Source organism: Antechinus flavipes, chromosome 3, assembly GCF_016432865.1.
Source record: "Antechinus flavipes isolate AdamAnt ecotype Samford, QLD, Australia chromosome 3, AdamAnt_v2, whole genome shotgun sequence".
Lineage (NCBI taxonomy): Eukaryota > Metazoa > Chordata > Mammalia > Dasyuromorphia > Dasyuridae > Antechinus > Antechinus flavipes.
This window is the reverse complement of record NC_067400.1, coordinates 272,034,494-272,050,741: the sequence shown is the minus strand read 5'-3', so window position 1 is coordinate 272,050,741 and position 16,248 is coordinate 272,034,494. Positions and strand designations below refer to the sequence as shown.

The 16,248-nt window shown below is 32.6% G+C and overlaps 1 protein-coding gene across 1 annotated transcript in view; it reads right to left on the bottom strand.

Annotated features, from left to right (window-relative positions):
- The window catches only part of DMD (dystrophin), a 2,219,276-nt gene that overhangs the window by 385,232 nt on the left and 1,817,796 nt on the right, over positions 1–16,248 (bottom strand). The window contains exons 58-59 of the mRNA XM_051991017.1: positions 8,390–8,510; positions 7,474–7,742 (exon numbers count right to left, since the gene is read on the bottom strand). Of these exons, the coding sequence (XP_051846977.1) occupies positions 7,474–7,742; positions 8,390–8,510 (390 nt within the window). The remainder of the gene's footprint in view (positions 1–7,473; positions 7,743–8,389; positions 8,511–16,248) is intronic.

The following is a 16,248-nucleotide window of genomic DNA, read 5'->3' as shown; positions in this document are numbered from 1 at the left end:
AGCTCTGACTTAATTGTCTGACATTGGGTGAGCCACTTAATTTTTCTGATGAGTGTCCTCATCTATAAAACTAAGGAGTTGTAATAAGTGACTTCTAACATTACTTCCAGTTAGAATCTATGCGCCTATAATCTCTCTGCAGTAAGAGATCATAATCTTTATTATATGATGGACCCTTCTGGCTGTCTGGTAAAGTCCATGGACCCTTTCTCAGAAAAATGTTTTTAAATGTATAAAGCACATAGGAATACAAAAACAGTCATCAAAAATATATCATGGACTCCAAGTTAAATATCTCTACTCTAATTTATGCTCATTCCTCTTATAGCTCAATTCCTGATTCTTTTTATTTCTTTCTCCACTGTAGCTCCAAGAGATATTTTCCTTTGTGGCCAACTCCTTTCAGCTTCCATTTATGTGTTGTCTCCCCCCATTAAAATGTAAGCTCTTTAAGAATAGGAATTATCTTTATTACATCTATCTACTGTCTCTGCACTTAACACAGTGTCTAATTTAATAAATGTTTTCTAGTTTGTTGACAACATTAATGTAGCCAAACTCAAATAGAAATGGAGCCCTTCAGGTTGCAAGAATATTGACTTGGGAAATCACAAATTAACATAATTTATGTGGTTTTATATTTTTATTTGTTTTGTCTAACACTTTCTAATTACATTTTAATCTAGTTCACACCTTGCTCAAGAGTTCTGCAGGTTCATGAAGCTTTTAAATCTCAGATTTGATACCTTTAATTTGGATTTATATTTCAGACAATTGCTGGGATGATCCATATAAGATTGAAGTTTGACATCACTTAATCCATAGAACATCAAAACTGCTCACCAGTAGTGTATTACATTTATAAAATAACTTCTTAATAGGTAAGATTGAGTTCTCCATAATTTCAACAATAGTTATTTGTCTAAAAGAAAAATTGGTTGATCTTGTGATGAAGAGAGCCATCTGCACCTAGTGAGAGGATGTGGGGACTGAGTATGGATAACAACATAGTATTTTCACTTTTTTATTATTGTTTGCTTGCACTTTGTTTTCTTTCTCATTATTTTCCCCTTTTTGATCTGATTTTTATTGTGTAGCATGATAATTGTGGAAATATGTGTAGAAGAATTGCACATGTTTAACATATTGAATTACTTGCCTCTAAGGGAGGGGATGGAGAGAATAGAAGGAAAATTTGGAACACAAGGTTTTGTAAGGGAGCATGTTGAAAATTATCTATGTACATGTTTTGAAAATAAAAAACTTTAATAATAAAAAAAATTGGTTCCTAAGATATACTTTGGAAAAGGGGAGGGTTATTGTGTTCCTTTTGTTATTTATCTCCTATTACTTTAATGTAGAGTAAGAATGTGATTCATAATTTTAAAAAGAAAGATGATATATTGGGACACATTCTATATCCCAATGGTTTAATTTGTTATACCCTACATATCAGTTTTTTTCCTCTTAAAGTCACTCTAATTAAAGAAGAAATCATTATTGATTTTAAAGTTCCTATATGAAATTCCTTTTCCACAATGAAAAAAATATAGGATTGGATCTAGAAGACTGGACAGATTTCTATAAGTTTAGTACAGTCATAAATCTACTTATTTGAATATTGTATTGATTTGTTTTACATTATTTTTAATTGAAAGTGAGTACCATAAAATCATTTCACCTGGTCCACGAAAATAAAAGAAATTGAGAATGATGGAATAATCAAATTAATTTTTCATGCAGAGATTCTTCTACCTCTTACAGAATAAGGTACATGCAAACATAGCCTTAAAATGTTATTTTGGGGAAGGACAAATTTTTATCTTAAAAAAAATCTATCATTTCACATTTATTTTCAAAATGAGATTTTTGTTTTGTTTTGTAAGCAATCTGCACATCTACTTTTCCATCACATCCAGAATGCTGGCTTACTGGCAACCATTTCTCAGTGTCAATGCTTAACTTGTTTAATGTGAGGTTATCTGAGGCATGATATTGGTGCCAATGTTAAATGGATAAATGTGAAAAATGTAATTGCAGGGCATGACAGCACATCTGGCACCTACTTCTTGGGTTATTTGCTCTTAAATCATGCCTTGTTGTTCTAGTTGTGTAAGTATAACTCAATGATAAACTTGAAACCTGAACATCTTCGGTAAATGCCAAGGGAAATTAAAAAAAAAGTAGAGCAGGAGCTACCATTTTCTAAGCAAATGTAGCATTTTTGCTAAATATTACTAGCACCTTAGTATCATATATAGTTAATGCTCTGCCTCTACACATAGAATCTAATAAAAATGCTTAATCTCTGTTTCTTGTTATATAAAAATGTTCCCAGAAACAGACTCCAGATATAAACTTCACTACAGATATAGTGAATTAAACATTCACACTTTATAATGAGATCAGACCTCTCTAGATACTAGATTATAACAATAACATTTTGAAATCTGAAATCCTTTAATGCTAATGATATGTTACTTAATTTCTGTTTGGAGTAGTCTGTAATTGTTGGACAGTACCTCTGGAGGACCAGAGAGCATTTATTACTGTCTCCTACTGCACCCAAAGTAGTTAGTTTAGATTCTAATACCAGCCATTTCTCTAGAGCTGCTGTATTAAATGTGAACTCTTTGAGATTATTGTTTTTAAATGAAAGCCTGGGTGATGTTGTGGGGAGGGAATTACAAGGCTCAAAAAACACCTCTTGAGAAAAATAATATCAGATGTTTTCATTAACTGAACATTTTGATTATCTGCAAATTTCTAAATTCATATGACTAAAAGAGTTGCTCTACAGCTCTTACTTAATTGAGTAACATTTGTGGCATATTCTGGTGCCTATGTTCATTGTAGTCTATCAAAACAAGTGTTACAAGGCTCTTTATTGGTAAAGAGGTCCAAATTAAAATCAGTTTAACAATATAAAAGGACGTTCACAGTCTCCAACTGTTCCAGAGATTTCCTATCGTTAAATAAAGTTCACTAAGCAATCAAGTCATTTATGAAATAATTGGAGAGATGGGAAGGATGTTTCTCTTATGGAATAAATGTTTATTTTGAAATTAAAAGGCATTCCTTTGAGTTAAAAATATCCATTACATGCCACCGTCCCCTTCCTCCTCACTCATTGTCTTATATCATTTGCCGGCTTACAACACATATTCTTGCGTAAGTTGTTTATGAAGCAGCAAATTAATAGTCTTTTTGATTGTTTTTAGTTGAGATTTGGAGGGCTGACAAATGAATGAGTAGAAAATGGCAATTCTGCATGAATTAGTTTTAAGTCTCACTAAGAGGCCAATGCAGAACTTAATAAGAAACTTATTAAGAGAAGTAGGACAACTTAATTCAGATTGATTATAGACTTTGGTGAAGACAGCTGGAGTTCAAATGAAACTGAAAAGGAACTTATATACACTTCAAAGTATGCTAAGCAGATGTCTAAAACAATTATTGTGGGCTGCCTTTTTAACAGCTTAAGGCATTATGGGAATACAGTGTGAGATTCAGGTTCTACTTACACAAAGGGAGGTAGCTACTGCTAAGGCATTTAGCACCACCTCAAGTCGGGTTCTTTTGAGATTTGAACTAATTTAGAATTCTAGTCATAATTAAGGACTTTTGGCATTATATGTCTACTTAGACTGAGAGGAAATGTATGAGAACTCAGTCCAGAGCTCTCCCATTTCCACCAGTATAAAGTATATTGTCAGGATTTTTTCCAGGAAACCATTCTTACCATCTCTTGTAAGTTATGTCATCAATAACTTAATGCCCATTCTATACTTTATAATTTAAAGTAAAGCTTCTTTAATGTACATATTCATATATACTAGAGATCAAATCATGTTCCCTGAAATGTAAAAGTAAGATGTCATACATAAATCAAAAATTTAAAGATAGCTATTTGTTTTGTCCTTTATAGTAGTCATCAATAAAGGTAATTACCACAAATGTAACAAGGTGACAACAATTCTACCCAATCCTGCCAAGGTATCAACATTGAAAAAATATGACAGAACTTTCTATACTGATAGTAAAATAAAACAATGGAAATGAGCTTTAGCAAAAACAATTAGCTAAAATAGGAAGCCAGCAGATGAGTTTCTTCCTAGGGGACCCACTTCTGCTAATTCATACATATCACAATAGCTCCATAGTGTCTTGGAATATATCCCTCCACTTTAAGGAAGGTCAATCAATAAGTATGTACCAAGTACCATTAAATGCCTATTCTAGTCTAAATACTATATTAAGCATTGGCCAAACAAACAAGTAAATAAAGGCAACAGATAGTCTCTGCTCTTGTCTAATAGGGGAGACAATATTAAAAATACTATGTAAAAACAAGCTATATACAATACAAACTGGAGATAATCAGGACAAAATGCCTAGTTATGATTCTATTAACTAACACATGTATACTATATATATTATGCATACTATATATAATATAGTACATATACTACATATTATCTATATATAATACATATATATAGATATATGTCTGCATTACAAAAATCTTAACTAATAGAATGTTAGAGCAAGAAGATATTATGATCAAGTTGCAAATTTTTTGGATTTATAATTAGAGGATCTAATTCTATATGCAAGATCTCACACCTACCACACATATGATCTTTGGAAATGTATTCATCCTGTTTAAGCTGTTGGTAAATGAAAGGGTTGAATTTGATGGCTTCAGCAGTCCCTTTAATTCTTATAATTGGCCCATGTGAATTAAGGGTAGAACAAAGACTGGAACCCACATATCCTAAGGTAAAGTGACTGTTGAGGAACCAAAATGATTACTTTTTAATCAGAAAACCACGTTTTCTTTCTTTCTGAAAATACTCATTCTGCCACATATAGATATCTTTTCTCTATTGTGCTAACATTTTAAAGTAATGATTTTGGAAGAGGCATTGTTTTTAATTCAAAGCTGGAGTAAGCTAAGGTACAAAGAGTCAAGCAACTTACTACAGAATTTGAAGGGAGCTCACAGGACATCTAGTCCAACTCATATCTGAGCAGGAATTCTTTGTCTGAAGACACCAATAATGGGGGCCTGGGCTCTTTTTGAGGTCACTAATTCCATAGCAACTTCACTTATTGAGTTTTTCAAATATTTAGATGAAATTTCTTCAATTTCCTATCCTCTTCTCAACTGTTTTTAATTCCTCCATTAAATGTAAAGACAGTTAACATGTTTTCTCAACTCTTATTTTTCCCCACTAACAAAGGTGAAACTAATAAGTACATGAACAGTTCTATCCTAAATAGCTAAATAAAAATATTGGAAAAAGTCAAAAATTGTTCTGATAATTTCATCTTTTCTTCTCGGTGGATCTAATCTACACCTTAAACTTAATTACAATCAAAAGTTGTAGTACCATAAAGTTTCAAAACGTACAATGCAGAATACATAGAATAGGCAGTTTAGAAAAGCTATATAGAATAGCATATTCATCAGTTTAATTGATATCTGACATAGAAAGTTGGAGCACGTATGCTGTTATCTCCAGGCCTGCATAGATATGGCAGTTTCTCAAGGAGCAAGACTGCAATGTGATGAGCTTTAACTATATAGCAAAAGACATTTAGAACAGTGTTTTGTTTCTCCTAATGTCTGCTTCAATTTTTAAAATGAAGCAGGTATATGAAAGATAATGAAATCCTTGGCCCTATAAAACATGTTTCTAAGGAAATAGGTCAGATTAAAGAAATTTTTCTCATCACTACATTAAAAACAACATCAATATGTAGATGCCAGTTTTGACATTATACTGAGGCTATTTGATTGATTCTACATAAAGCCATCAAATTGGCAAAGATAACACAAAAAGAAATCGGCAAATTTTGGAGGTCCTGTGGAAAAACAAATACTAATGCACACTGTTGGTGGACTTGTGAATTGGTCTAATCATTCTGGAAAGCAATATGGAACTGTTTCTCAAGTCACTAAACCATTCATATCCTTTGTTTCTGAGATATAATGACAAAGCTTATGTTCTAAAAGAGACTTAAAGAAAGAGGAAAAAGGATCCATCTTTTTTCATAGTAGCAAAAAATCTAAAAATCAAAAAAGTATCCACCCCTTAGGGAAAGTCTAAACAATTACAGTACCTGAATGAAATGGAATATTATTGCAACGCGAGAAATTACAAAACAATTAAACTAAGAAGAACTAAATGAAATAATACAAAATGAAGTGAGAAAAATTAGAAGAGCAATTGATGTTATAAAGAAATAGCTTTATTTCTCAATGCTCAACAGCTCTGAGAGACCTTTGAACCACGATCAAGGAAAAAACACACCATAATTCCAGAGGATTTTAGATAATGCTCATTTTATACCTTCTAACAGACAGATAATCAATTCAAATTGCAGAATGAGATATACATGTTTGAACATTAGCAATGAGGGAATTTACTTTTCTTGTTGATGGATATTTGTTATGAATGTTTTTCCCCTCTATCTCTCCTTTCCTCTTTTGTTCTCTTACTCCATCTCTTTATTTTTGCTTCTCTCTCTCTCTTTCTTTCTCTCTTTCCTTCCTTCCTTTCTTCCTTCCTTCCTTCCTTCCTTCCTTCCTTCCTTCCTTCCTTCCTTCCTTCCTTCCTTCCTTCCCTCCTTCCTTTCTTCCTTCCTTTTTCCTTCCTTTTTTTTCCTTCCTACCTTCCTTTTTCCTTCCTTCCTTCAGGTTGGCAAAGAAGGGAAAATAATAAAAGTTTATTAATAATTTTTATATCCTACTTTTTTTAAAAGAAAGAAACATACTCATCAAAATTTTGACCCTGTATAAAGGATGTAACAATTCCAAAGCATGGTATTTTGTTTTTTAAAACAGTAAATAAGCTTTACATTGTCAAATAAAGTTTGGTATTTCTTTCAGTTCAGTTATGATGACTTCAGAAATAAGTTAATAAGAATGTCATAAACAAAATGATGTAGAAAAAGAACAGTGTTATTTAAAAGGTAGAATCTATGATTAAAGGATTATTAATTACATGGAGTGGAATTTCATAATCCGAGAATACAAGATAGTCTGCATATTATGCTGTTTATTATGATTGTCTCTACTTTATAGTGTTCTGAAATCTTAGGCTAAAGTGAAGGGATCAGGAAAGCCCTCCTGAAGAAAGTGAAGACATAGCTCATATTTTTTTAGTTTGTGGCAAAGTCAGGACTATTGACCATGCATGCTTAATCCTAGTAATGTGATTGTATTACTATGTATCGAATCTCTACACATTTGAGAAACATCATGGATAGGGCTATTTTTTGGCCATCATGATCACTTATGGGTAATATAAAATTCAAGAAGATTTTATAACTTTTAAAAAGAATGAATTATATATTTTAAGCTTTCTTCAAGTTTAGGAATGTAAGGTAAACAATTTGTACTAAAATTCATATTAGAATTCCTTTGGATGATACCAAAGAATGAGGATAAGTAACATACTATACCTTGACTTTCTCTAGATGATCTTGCAGAGAGTCAATTAGGAGATCTCCCACTGGCTGCCAAGAACCCTTGATTACTTCAGCCTGACGTAATTTTAAGTCCAGTCCATCCATTGCTTCCTGAAGTCCCTGTAGCCTTTCTAGGGCTTCATCTATCTTTTTCTGCCAATCAACAGAATGTAGGTTCAATTTTTCCCATTCAGTGCTGACTTCATCAGCTTGCTTTCTCAGGAGTCTTGTGACATTCTGGGCCCTCTCCTCAGGAGGTAGCTCTAAATTTATAATAAAACAAGATGTTAAGCCAAGTTCTTTATTACATCAATGTTTTTAAAATAGTATAGAATTGTTCATATTAGATAAAAGGGAACATTTACAATAAGAGATGTGAATGTTGCTTTAATATAGCTGTTTTAGAAATCATGGCATAATTTTGGAAATATGAGGCTATACATACAAAGAATCCTTGCTGAGTCTTTTGCACTTGACATTGGTCTCATGCTTAACTTTATCTTGTTTCTTCAATGATCCAATTAGACTTCTGAGCTAAATAATGGGAATGATGTTTAGGCCAAATAATAATTCATTTGGATTAGTTTCTTAAAATGGCAATTAGCTTACAGTCTCTATAAGAGAAATTTTTTAAAAATAAAGATAGTTATTTCTCATTTTTAAAAAAATGCTCAGTTATTAATATTTAAAATGATTTTTAATTTTGTTTAGAAATGGACATACATGTTTATATATTGGAGATTAAGATTTCTGATTTTTTTCATCTGTAAGGTTTAATTTGAATTGATTACATAGTAAAATTTAACCTGGAAAATATGAGCTCTCCTGACAACAAATCAAGAATTTATGGATCTCTCAGTCATTGTTGATTCTTCTATCAATATGTTATTACATATTTACATTCAATTACCTCTGGGTTCCTGGTAATGCTTCTCAAGTTCCTCCAAAGGTTTCTCTGAAAGAAAGATTCTCACTGTCTCAAGTGTACTTGTGATTACAGGTTCTTTGGTTTTCAACTCTCTCTTGAAGGCCTGTGAAATCAAACAAAAAGTAGTGTAAATTTGGTGCCTTAGGCTTTTACTACCAACTCATACTGGGTGTTTACAAATGGATTATGATATGATATAACCAGGTAAAACTATGATTCAAATATTTAGGCAAACTGGCTAATACTGAAAGGAAGGGAGGTTAGGGCTACAAACCATTTTGACAGTCAGGAAATCTTTAGAAACTCTCTCTCCTATGCTAATGTCCTTTCATTTAAGATAAAAGTTCTTGATTTAATGTGACTGTCAGACTTGAGATGTACATTTCAACATATCTGACAAAAAAAAAAAAAGATGGAAATATAGCCTAATGGAACCTTAAAAAACTTTATAAAAAACTGAAGGGATTTTCAGAATGAATTGATAAGATAGATGTCACCTGAGATTGTATTCTCATTCCATCTCTACACATCTCTATATTTTTCAACTGAAAATAGCTTTAAAAATGGCCTAAGATTGAAGAAAGCAATAAAAAATAAAACTCTGCCTGTACTAACATTTGTGAAGCTAAAATTATCCCTAAGTCTGTCACTTTGTATTGTAGAGAGAGTGGTGCTTTATAATTCTGAGGTGAGAATAGACATTAAGGCTACTGTGCTTAGGAGATTTTCCAGAGAAATTTCCTAGATTTCTCATCATCACTAGAATTCCACTAGTCAGTCAATGAGCATTTATTAAGCATGTATTATGTGCTAGGCCATCGTACTAAACATTAGGTATACGAGGAAATACAAAAAAAAATTATTCCTGCTTTCAAAAAGCTGTATCTAATGGGAAGGCAAGATAAAAATGACAATGTACAGACAAGCAAGATATATACAAGATAAAATTAGAGATAATCAATAGAAGGAAGGAACTGGTATTAAGATGGATTAGGAAAAGCTTCTAATAGATGATAGGATTTTAGGTGTGGGAAGTTAGGAGGCAGAGATGAAGAAGAGTAACTATTCAGGCATGTAAATCCAGGCAAGTAAAAATGCCTGGATTCTAGTGTCTTTGAGGTACATTGCAAGGAGGCCATTGTTACTAGATTTCAAAGTATGGTCCTGGGAGTAAGGTGTAAGAAGATTGGAAAATCAGAAGAGGATCAGGTAGTATAAGGCTTTTTGAATGCAAAAAAAAAAAAAATATATATATATATATATATATATTTGATCCCAAGGGTGAGACAGAGCCAATGGAGTTTATTGAATGAAAGATGACATGGACAGATTTACATTTTAGGAATATTAATTTGATAACTGAATGGAGATTAAACTACAATGCTAAGACAAAAAATAGGTAGACTATTACAATAGTCCAGGTATGAAATTCTAAGGGTCTGCACCATAGTGATAGCGGTATCAGAATAAAGGTTGTATATGAGAGAAATTACAAAAGTAAAATTGGCAGGATTAGGCAACAGAATGGAAATGGGGGAATGATGGAAAGTGAATTAAGGCTGACATATAAATTTTCTGCCTAAGTGACCAGGAGGTCACTAAGGAGGAGGATGGTACTTTCAGAAAAAAAAAAAAAAAGGATATTTAGGAATGACACCTCTTTGATCAAAACAATCTATTCATGGTGATGAGAAATTATCATGCAGAGAGGATTTCAGATGAAATTTGGCAACATGGCATAGTTATATTATTAGTGATAAAGCATGAATTAAAACTGCTGTGTCCCTAATTCAGTCCTCCAATTTTATAGATAAAATAATGTAACAATTAGGCATTGTAATTAAATAGAATTATACAACTTTAAAGGTGGAAGGGACTTTTGAAATTCTCTATTCCAATTTTGTCATTTTATAGATGAAATTCAGGAAGATTATGTAATTTGTCCAGCATCACACAGTGAATTAGTAACAGAGCCAAGTAAAAAATTCAGGTTTCCTGACTCCTTTTAGAGTTGACATTCTTTAAAAGAAAAAAAAAAGGAAAACAAACAACTTTAAGTATAGAAAAGGATAAATATAGTTGTTTATGGTTTAAAAAGTCTTTCTGGAGAGAATAAAAATGAATTTTATTAGACAACAACAACAAAAATCTTTAAAGTAATGTGAAAACTGAACCTATTAAAATGTTATTAAATATTTCAGTGGTAGTAATAATGAAAAACATTGCATAAAATCATGGATCCTAAAACTCAAAAGGACTTTAAAGATACCCAGACCTCTTCCTTCATTTTGCAGTTGAGAGAATTGAGGCCCATAGAGATTAAATAAACAACAATAATGTTAATACCAAGCTATTGATCAATTATTTTTGATTACCTCTTCCTATAGTCTTTGGTTCATTTATTTATTATTTCACTGAGAATTAATTTGAATATACACTCAAAAAAGGAATTGGAAATGACAAAGGATAGCTTTCATAACCTTTTAAATTTCTCCTTTCCTTTATTTCCCTTTTTTCTGATTTATCTTCCCCTTTCTCTTGGTGGCCCTATTGACTTATCTAGTCCCACAAAGTCTATAACTTCCTCATGATTATTCAAGGATCAGAATATAAAGAAAAACCAAAAATGGGTCTGTCATTACATATAGACATCCATGTCTATTATCATGTCATTATCATCTCTTCACTGACTGAAACTCATTGGCTTGTAGTTGTAGGTATGTCAGTCATACATAGTGCCAGGCTGCTCAAGTCAGCCCTGAGGGTGTTTGACAAGGGAAGGCAAAATCTGCTCAGGGAGTCATGCCCCTCATACAATAATGCATATCCAAGTTGGCTGTCAAACTGTGAGACAGGTGTAAAACTCTCTAAGCAAAGGTTGTGGGGAGCTGATGCTTTGGAAATCATGAAACTGAAAAGTTCTAATCAGGTGGTTACTTCAAGCCTCAGTTGAGGCTCAAGGCTGGTTCTCTGATCTAACTACTTTTTTTTTTTTACTCTATGGGTCAAATTATTACTAGTACACATGGTGGCTCTTCAAGAGGAAGAGATGGAAGGCTTAAATGTAAATCTTCCTGATTCTGAAGACACTTAATACACAGTCTATACTGTCTCCTCCAAAGAGAGAAATGACCCAATGGAAATGTAAAAATGAAGATGTCAATCTTGAAAGATTAGCTTTTAAAGATCCCTGTGACAATATTTAGTAAACAGTCCCTAGTAGAATATCACAGGAAAATTTTGCAATTTAAGAAACTAGATATCAATCTGAGCTATTTGCCTAAAGCATTTTCCTCAAACAATATTCCACAAAGCATCATGTTGTGCCATAGAAGGATGGAAAGTTAATGGATTATGGTCATAAGGGAATAATATTAAAAACAAGGAAATACAATGTTAAAAGGAAAAATTATACGCAGGCTCTTGAATTTTGTGAATGGATATTATGTGTACCACTCAGATAAGACTTTTATTGAATAGAATTTTTGAATATATACATACAAGAAATTGCTTGTTGGCATCAACCAATATTTGGAACCTGAAACTAATGCTGTTTTTAGGCTTACATAAAAAATAGCTAATGTTCTCTCACTCATATGTCCTGCTACCTGTATTTATATAGAAAATCAAGACTAAAATATATGATTCTATATGATGCTGCCTTTCTCAATAAGTTTCTGGAAAAGATAAAGTGATAATTTCATGTGTATAAGGCAATTTATATTTGAACATATGCTACAAAGGATTTCTAAATGACAAGGAATATTTACATACATACACAGAACTCTGGCCATAATCTTTTAAATTTCTCCTTGCCTTATTTCCCTTTGTTTTCTCACCTATCTTCCCTTTTCTTTTGATAGTGCTCTCAACCTATTTATTATATGTCATTTATTTAAAATAACAAAATGTTCTGAGATCAATCTTCAACATAACATAGATTTCATGCACTCATTGGTTTTTCTAGCTATGGAAATCAGTACATAGTCTACACAATGAATTTATGTAAAAAATCATAAAATGTTATTTTTCTAATTATAGCTCACAGTGAAAACCTCACATATTCTGATTTCAAAGATGTGGAATTCATCTAGGAATACACAAATCCCTAATATTTTCTGGAAAATTATGGTTGAAGGCATCTCACTCAACAAATACAAAAGTTGAATTCATTATCTTTACTCCCAATTGCTTCCTCTTTCCTCTCTTTCTTGTTACTTTCAAGAGCACTACTATTCTTCTATCTGCCTAGGTTCACAACTTTATTTTTATCAAATTCATATTTATGTCTCTCATAGGATTTATACCACTAGGACATCATGGGTGGAGGTAGGGAAGTTTTTGATGAGGAAGCATATTGCAGGAATGTATTATTTTATTAACAGATTTGTACTTGTGAATTATTGTTTGTTGTTGTCAAATGTATATGGTAATTATACCCAGCAAAATTAGAGGCAACAAATGAATGCCATATTCTTAACTGAAATTTGTGGAGTGAACAAGAAAGAGAAATGTAATATTCTTCTCTAAAATATAATGTTCTCTGGGAGCAAGTTTCTTGGGGGACTTCTGGAGGCAGCTTTAGTTTCAGTTCAGTATAATCACCCCAAATGCAGCCAGAGATTTAAAGTCCAAATCCTTTATTGTCTCTTTCCAATTCTTGTCTCCTTTCCTGTGGCCTGGTTAGCTTTCTTAGAGGCCTTCTGTAGTCTTGGTTTCCAGAGCTTGAGCCTGGCTTCTGAATCTCCTCCACTGAATCCTGGCTGAGATTCTAGTTTCTAGTGGGCGTGTGTATCTGACCCTGAGAGCTTCTTGCTTATATGCTGTACACTGAGTACATACCAATCATTATATCACTAGGAAACCATTATTTGTTGTAGGATTAAATCAATGCTAAACTAGATTTAACTACTGTCCCTTCAATTCCACTTAGCACCTTGTAAGAATCCTAACAGAGAAACATGAGGAAAAATATAAAATATTGATATGATAGCAAAATAGAAATAAAGGCAAGAAGTTTCATAGACAAAAATGTTCACCTAAGAAAGGAAAGTCTTTGAAGGAAATAAAGATTGATGGAATGAAGGGCTTGACAGAAGGAGAGATGTTCTTTTCCAGATAGATTTGAAAAGGAAGAAATCTATAAATTAGGATAATAATAGCATAATCATACTGATTGTGAATATTAAATGAGACAACATATGAGAAGTTTTGCAAAACATAATCAAATGCTAGTGATGACGATGATGATGATATTATTTGTAGTGTCCTTCTGAAAGTCTCTGTTCGGGTGCAAAATGTAGTTTCTGCACTATTTCTCTGGAGGATCTTGGGACCAGCCTTGGTCTTAGTGGAGGGGCGAAGCAGGCAGGAGAGCCACCAGGATGGTCAAGGATGGAGTCCCTATTTCAAGTCCTCTCAGCCCTTAAATACCTTAATATGATTACATCATTACAGCACAGTAAGCATGTGCCAACTAGAGAACCATTATCTCATCAATCACACTGAACAAGTGCTAATTATAGTAACATTACATCACCACAGTACTCTGTGCAAGTACCAACTATAAGCACCCTGCTATTGATATATAAATGTCTCTTTATGCAAGTATCTCTGCTTCAAGTAGAACACAGGTGTTCACTCCCTCCTTGACTTCTCAGGAAAAAGTGTGAACCTTTAAGGAGGTGAGGAGCCAAACCAGACATTGTCAGGATTGTCAGTAGGTTCCCTATGGGCTGAAGGGTCTTGTACCTCACCCAGTGTTCCCTCACTATCTGTGGCCCTCTACAATTACTAGCATATAAGTACAATAAAGCCAGCATCAACTTTGAATTTTATCCTCAATATTGATGTGGCCACAATTGAACTTCTGAATTTCTGTAAATGACAATGAAACTATATAATCTCAACTAATCACAAGAACTTTCTGGTAATAACTGAATCAGTTCTGGTTGCTTCTTAGAAATTTAGATTTTTGCCAGGAGCAGAGATAGGATCAGAACTGAGCCACACTTTGGATTGATTTACTACTGAATTTCTTGGAAGACTGCAGTCTTATAGGAATGCTGATGTAGTACCAACCAAGGAAGTAATCTTCAACACTACCAGTACTAATCAATAAACTGCATCCAACACATTGAACTTATTCTGATTGACTCTGGGATTGTAACTAAGGGTGATGGATAAAAATTACAGAGAAGCTAAACATAATTTCAGGGGAGTAAAAATTAGGGTTTCTCAAAAGTGGAATAAATGACTTTGGGAAGTAGTGGATTTTCTTTCAATAAAAATCTTCAAATGAAGATGGAGATGTTGTAACAGATATTTTTCTTTAATAAAGTTTGGACTATTTAGCCTTTGATATATATCATGAATTAGCTGGATTAGGTTGTTTATTTGGCACAACACTAAGGACTGAAGTGCTCAGAATTAAATTCTTTTCATATTATACTTGGCACAGGTTTTTGAATTTAATTCTTCTCATTTAGTTTCTAAATGATACTCAATAACAAGAAAATGTAAGAAGCTATACACAGCCTGAAATATGCCTAAAGAAAGCAGACCAGCAGTGATATTAGAATTAGCCTAAATGAATGCATAATTTGTAGTCAAAGATTCAGGATAATTTCATTGAATTTCTGAACTTCTTTCTCACTTTGTGGTAGCTTTAGAGGAAATCGAATGTGCATAATATATGACCTGACAAAAAAACAAGTAAACTACTTTATTCAAACCTTTCCATTTGTCAACAGACCCATGCAATAATGGCTTTCTGTCCACTGTTTTAATAATGTATATATTGATTACCTCTATCTAAATTTTAACCAGAATACTCAGAGATCTTTGGAGGGATTCTTAATGTTTTACAGAGAAGAGATTATAAAGATTTTAAATTAAAAGATGAAAACCTAATGACAAACAATTTCAATAATAAAAATGCAATCCCCCAAAAAATTTATACAAGATTCCAGCACCAGACTTAATCTCCATTTGTATTTTAGGGAGGACAAATATAGAGTTTATGATTATAAGATATTCCCTTTATGATTTCCTTCTTTTCAACTCTCTCTAAGTTAATCACATAAGGAGACATAATAAATATCACATTAGTGACTAGTCAAGTAAAACACTGGAAGTCCATTTAAAAAATGTTTTTTGAACAGGATAGAATTATAATACTAATCAATTGAGTTGGGCAAATAACAAATATAAGGAGGAGTCAGGCTACTCCAGTTCCAATATAAAATTTAGTGACATCATGATACAGTGGAAAGAACAATATATTTAGCATCAGAGGATTTAGATTTGATACCTGGATTTTCTATGTGATCTTTCAAGGCAAGTTTCTGAACTTTTCTGGGCCATCATTGTCTTACTGAAAAATGAAGGGGTTAGATTGAATTACCCCTAGTATGTTTCTTGTTTTTTTGATAATGATTCTATCTTTGCCAAAGCTTCAGTTATTTCTAGGGACAATTTATTACATGTTGACATTGTTTCATTATTGACTTCTAAGGATCATTCCGATTAGAGAAGGTACTTTCCTTCTTGAAAGATTTTCAGAATATCAATATATTCTGATGCCCAACAAAACTGCCTTGGACACTGGTACTATATTCTGGGCTTAGTCATAGGAACTATCATTTTGTTTCTATGCATCATATTTCCATCCACCAACATAACTGAAGCTTGACTATTCTTTTTACCCTTTAAAAACAGATTTGAAAATAGGATTTGATTATAAATCTTGGTTACAAATCTTCATTGACAAGTGGGGTGAGACCATTATGGTTTTGTGTGAATTAGCAAGTTTATGGAAAAGTAAGGTGAAAATGAATTAC